The sequence below is a fragment of the Sphaerodactylus townsendi genome, linkage group LG02, assembly GCF_021028975.2.
Source record: "Sphaerodactylus townsendi isolate TG3544 linkage group LG02, MPM_Stown_v2.3, whole genome shotgun sequence".
Taxonomy (NCBI): Eukaryota; Metazoa; Chordata; class Lepidosauria; order Squamata; family Sphaerodactylidae; genus Sphaerodactylus; species Sphaerodactylus townsendi.
In genome coordinates, this window is record NC_059426.1 from 65,909,515 (window position 1) to 65,915,514 (window position 6,000).

The 6,000-nt window shown below is 44.9% G+C and overlaps 1 protein-coding gene across 1 annotated transcript in view; it reads left to right on the plus strand.

Annotated features, from left to right (window-relative positions):
- Positions 1-3,242, plus strand: part of SLC11A1 (solute carrier family 11 member 1) — a 49,273-nt gene extending 46,031 nt beyond the window's left edge. The window contains exons 14-15 of the mRNA XM_048485345.1: positions 545-698; positions 1,974-3,242. Of these exons, the coding sequence (XP_048341302.1) occupies positions 545-698; positions 1,974-2,054 (235 nt within the window). The 3' untranslated portion in view covers positions 2,055-3,242. The remainder of the gene's footprint in view (positions 1-544; positions 699-1,973) is intronic.
- The last annotated feature ends 2,758 nt before the right edge of the window (positions 3,243-6,000 follow it).

The window sequence follows — 6,000 nt, forward strand, 5'->3', positions numbered from 1 at the left end:
AATCTCCTTGCCCTTCCCCCCTCACAACAAACACCCTGTGAGGTAGGTGGGGCTGAGAGAGCTCCGAGAAGCTGTGACTAGCCCAAGATCACCCAGCTGCCGTGTATAGGAGTGTACAGGCTAATCTGAATTCCCCAGATAAGACTCCACAACTCAGGCGGCAGAGCTGGGAATCAAACCCAGTTCCTCCAGATTAGATACACGAGCTCTTAACCTCCTATGCCACTGCTGCTCAAACATCTTATTAGCCATCGCTGGTCTCACTGCAACCATTTCCCTTCTATTTAGCTCCTGGAAGCAAGCCCGGCTGGAAGCAAAATGCTTATGGAGGACTGTAGCCAAGGGACCTGGGTGAAGGTTCCGTAGTCCCCCTCCCCTACATTAAACACTTTTGGTTCTTTAAACTAGAGCATCAAGTCTCCACATGTCATCTAATAAAATTGTAATGTGTTTGCTGTTGTATTCTGAAAGGGGCTGTTCTCCTTGAGTAGTCATGACCTTTATCATTGACCCCTTTCCTCATATTCTTATCCTCTCTTCTTAGCATAGGGAAGATTGTGATGATCCTGATCACTGGACTGGTTTGTGCAATCAACCTGTACTTTGTGGTGACAACTATAATGGATCTGGCAAATGTGACATTCTACGTTCTCACTGGGTTGGCGCTAGTTGCATATGTGGTCTTTGTCTTCTACCTGGTAAGGAATCCATTTCTGAATAGGCCAACCTCTGATTTTGTTCTGCTGGGCTGGAAACTCATCCCAAGTTAGGCCAATTGCTTAGGTCTGGCTCAGGACAATGCTTCGCTTTTCCTTTTCTTTTCCTTTTTAAAATAACAGTGCCTTTTTAATATCCCTGAAGAGGAGGAAGATGTTTTTCCAGTCTCATCAGTCCTACTCCTGAGACTACAGTGTGAATACCAAGTCTATCCCCAAAGATCATTTTCTGCTTTTCTTTTAACTTCAAACAAAGCTTATTGTGTGAAAAAATACAATGGGCTCTAGCTAGTGGGGACCTGAAAGAAAATTGGGGAGAAGGGACATTACCCTCACTGTTTTTTACTGTTCTCTTCCTTCTTTTCTACCTTTCACTCAGCATTTTGCAACCCCTCCCCTTAGTCTTCACTTTCTGCCCTGCTACCCCAGCTCTCTCTTTCTCTCTTGTTCTGTTCCTTAATCCAGCTGTCTTTCTGGCCTTTTACCAGAGTGAGGGGGCCGGAGCAAGGGGGAACTGTGCCCGAGGCATGTGTGCACCCTGCGCCCCCTGCAACACCCCCACCCCAGAACACACCTGGAATACCCTGCCATGCCCCCGCACCGGCACGTGCCCGGTGCATCACATGCGCTCCCACCCCCTTGGCACTACGCCACTGTCCTAGCCCTTTCTGCCCACTTATTCCAGCTCTCACTTTCTCCTCACATATTCCCTGCCCCAACACTTTCTTTCTCCTACCCTACCCCAGCTTTCATTCTCACTTTCTGCCCACCTACTTTAGCTCTCTCTCTTTCTGGTCCTCCCTGGCACTCATTCTCTTTCTGCCCCTAGCCCAACTCTCTTTCTCTCTCCCCCTCCTCTATCTCCCCTCTTCCAGCCCAGTTCTTGGTAGCTCTTGGACTGCTCTGGATGGGTATGCTAAGGTCTCTCCCCGCACAGCCCCACTCTCACCCCCTCAGCCTCTGGCCACAGCATCTTCATCATTCCAGACGGACCTGCACTCCATTCGCCACAAATGTGGGAGAGGGCCAACGCCACTTTAGAAAAGCCTCACATGCGGAACAGTGGAAGGAGGGCACTGCCAAGTCATATGGCAGTTAACAAAAGTCTGGGAACTGATATAAGTGGGTAAAGAGTTGGGATGAAGATATTCAGAAGGGACTGGTATTGTAAGGAAGGGTTGGGAAAAACTGAAGACCACTTGGCATGGTTATGAAGACTTCTCATTTGTTTCTTCTTTTGTTGTACCTTCATTCCAGATCTGGACATGCCTCATCTCACATGGAGCCACCTTCCTGGCTCGAGGTCCTCACACTCGATTCACTTATGGCCTGCAGTGATAGCAAATTCCCAGAAACAGCTGGATCTCCCTGCCACAACTGGAACCCGCTGCTCTTCTAGACCGCTGTCTAGGCAAAGCAGCAGAAGATCTCCACTGCCATTGGTAGCTGGAGCTCAGTGGCAGAGCTCAGGGACAGCTTTTGGCTACCTTCAGTTAAAGAATTCTCATGCTCTGAAGAACTGCAACGAATCACAAAGATGACTCTGGACTAGATGGTCCATTTTTCTGATTCAGTATAAAATGGCTCCCTGTGAAAAGGGAGAGGAGTCTGCTAGTTGCTCATCTATATCATGTTCTGGGAGAAGGACACAATATACAAAATGTTTTTTTCAAAAGGCACTTGAGTCTAAAGGATATGAACTCAGGTCACTCTATGCGCAGTTTTGTGCGTACTGCTGTGGTTGGTTTGGAAGTTCTCTCTGTTTTTAGAGGGAAGAGGGTCTAGCACACTCTGCCATAATTTCTGCCATTATGTATAGCTTCTGGTCTCTCATTTGTGGCAGAATAGTGGACATAGCCCTCTTTGAAGAAACTAACCTTGTGCTGGTTTTGCCCAAATTTGAGTTTGCACACGGACCCTTTAAGTGTCCTGGAGACATTTGTATAACAGCTACAACTCTGCAGCTACAACAGATTGGTCAACTAATGGAATTAAATACAGAGATCTCAACAAAGGACATTAAGTTAACTTATGGGGGTAGCCTTTGCCCCCCAGTGTCACACCAAAGACAGAACTGTGCATGACATAAGACTCATGGCTGTCACCAAAGAAATCAACTAAATCCCATCAGATCTTGGCCTGATCCCATCAGATCTTGGACACTAAGCCGTGTAAGCCCTGGTTATTTGAATGGGAGACCACCATGAAATACCAGAATCAATACACAGAGGCAGGTGGCAAACCACCTCTGAACATCTCTTGCCATCAAAATCTTACAGGGCCACCATATGAATTGATTGGGGGGAGGGGAAGTAACTAAAGGCTATTCGGACTACTGTGCCTTTAATGAGAGAATTTTGGACAATGCAGCTTCTGCTGCAGGGATAAGAAGTTAAATTTGCTATGCCTTAGTGCACAATTTTATGGTTATGATATTTGTACTGAACAGATTTTATTGTTAGCCACCCTGACCTTGTGCTGGGACAGGGAGGGGTATCAAATTGAATAAAATACAAACAAAAAACATCTGTTGAAAGTTCAGGAGCCTTGTGTGAGAAGGCAGGTTGCCATTTCCCAGCGTTACCAGATTTTACACTGTCTCCTGCACATCAAACTGACAACAATAGATACTAATGTTTACGTCCATTTTACACAAGCAAGTTCTGCAGATGAGGAGAAGCCTGGTCACTAAGCATTCCTACCACAATCATCAGAGAATACTCTTAAAAAACAGCTGTTCTTCACAAAGGGTTGGTCTAAAGCAGGGGTCTGCCACCTGTGGCTCTCAAGATGTTCATGGACTACAACTCCCATCAGCCCCTGCCAGCATGGCCAATTGGCCATGAACATCTGGAGAGCCACAGGTTGCAGACCCCTGGTCTAAAGGGCCTCAGATGCAGAGAAGTTAATCTATCCACGGCCTGCAGCTTATCTCTGGTTTTGCAAAGCGATAGCATCTTCAGTTAACTGTCTTACTTTTAACTGTACAGCTACAACAGATTGCTCAACTAATGGAATTAAATACAGAGATCTCAATATATATTGCTGAACTTTGTGGAAAACCAGTTCCTTAGACTTAAGAGTGCAAACAGTTTATTGTTCAAGAGTAAAAATAACTGAATGCTCTTCATGAGCCAAGAGGCATGCATTGATTGTTTATTTTGCACTGATCGGCTCACTGGAAATAATCACATGGAACTGCTAAAATTAAAATTATGGATTTTAATTAAAACGCATTCTTATTAAAATTCATATAGACGTTTTCAGTACACAAAGCACCTAACCAGTATCACGTTCCTTTTCACCAGGTAGGTTGAGACTGAGGCTGATTTTGCCAAGTGCCATCAGCAGCTTCAGCCAAATGATTTGAATCTGCACAGGTCTCTCATGCCCAAGAACAGCACCATGTCACGCAAGGTGTGCATTTTCAATCCACAGGAAATTGAGGCATAGTGACGCATCTGTGGAGATGGAGATAAGAGTTTCCACACATGGGAATTTTCATCACTCTTTCCTCTATTTTTTATTTGTTTATTTCTTTGGCAAATTTTCCCTTCCACATGTACTCCACAGCAACTCCACATTGACAATTAAAAATTGATAAGTACAGAGGCATAGAGAAGGGAAACAGAGTCCATAGAAGAACAGCACACAAGCCTTGTTGATGCCCCCCTGCCAGGCCAGGCACAAGTGCCTCTGACACCCAGGTTACACATACACCTACTGGCTCTGCACATTAAAAAAGATTGCCTTTTTGCAGGCATGGTCCTGCCTTTGGGCTATCTTTTAAGTTATGGCAAACATTTTTAAAATTAAGATTTTAACTGTAATGTAGGTTTTAACATGTTGTTGCTGCCCTGAGCCCTTCTGGGATGGCCAGGATATAAAATTTAAAATAAAAATGAATTCATTTTTTAACAGCATACCCATGAACCTTTGCTAAATATGCAAACAAAGGCTCATGGGTATGTTGTTAAAAATGAATTCATTTTTATTTTAAATTTTATATCCTGGCCATCCCAGAAGGGCTCAGGTCAGCAACAACATGTTAAATCAACATTACAGTTAAAAATCTTAATTTTAAAAATGCTTGCCATAACTTAAAAGATAGCCCAAAGGCAGGACCATGCCTGATAAAAGAGGGCCTTTGCTAACGCACAGAATCAGTGGGCTGGAGTATAGCCTAGGTGTCTGAGGGTTTTGTGTACTCAGTGGCGAAACTAGGCAAACTGGAGCCCTGGGCAAAACTTGAGTTTGATGCCCCCCCAGGCGCGTGCCCAATGCAACACGCACCCCTCCTTGTAGCTACGCCCAGTGGCATATCTAGGCAAACTGGAGTTTGGCGCCCAAGCAATGATTTTTTCCACCAGGTCATTTCAAAGTCACCATCACATTATAGAACATGCCCCAACTCACAAATCTGAGCACAGCAATAAGCCATGCCACACAGCAGAAATAATTTTTGAAAACATTTTCAAAATGCTTTCAAAATGTGTTATTACTGCTATGAAAACATTTTATGGTGTTGTATCCAGTACCCCCAATTGGGGGAAACAGCATCACTTTCAATGTTTCAAAGGAGAATCTGGGCTCCCTAGTTTAAACAAATGATGCTGGAATCCACCCCCAAACAGCATCATTTTCAATGGTGTTTAAACTAGGGAGCCCAGATTCTCCTTTTAAATCCACCTTAAAGGGAAAATCTGGGGTTCCCAGTTTAAACAACATTGGAAGTGATGCTATTTTGGGGTTGATTCTCCCCCACCCTGAAACAGCATCACTTGCAATGTTTAAACTGGGGACCTCAGATTCTCCCTTTAAATCCATGTCAAAGGCGAGGGGGATTTAAAAGGAAAATCTGGGGAAATTTGGGAGGTGCCTGCTGGCAGGGGTGCAATTGTTAAGCTAGCAGCACCAAACTTTCAGGGTATCTTTAGGAGACTTCCCTAATGATACCACCCAGGTTTGGTGAAGTTTGGTTCAGGGGGTCCAAAATTATGGACCCTCAAAGGTGTAGCCTCCATCTTCTGTTAGCTCCCATTGGAAACAATGGATGATGGGGCACCCCCTTTGGGAGTCCATAGCTTTGGACCCCCTGGACCAAACTTCACAAAACCTGGGTGGTATCAGTAAAAGATTCTCCTGATGATATCTCCCAGGTTTGGTGAAGTTTGGTTCAGGGGGTCCAAAGTTATCGACCCTCAAAGGTGTAGCCTCATCTTCTATTAGCTCCCATTGGAAACAATGGGGGATGGGTCACCCCCTTTGGGAGTCCATAACTTTG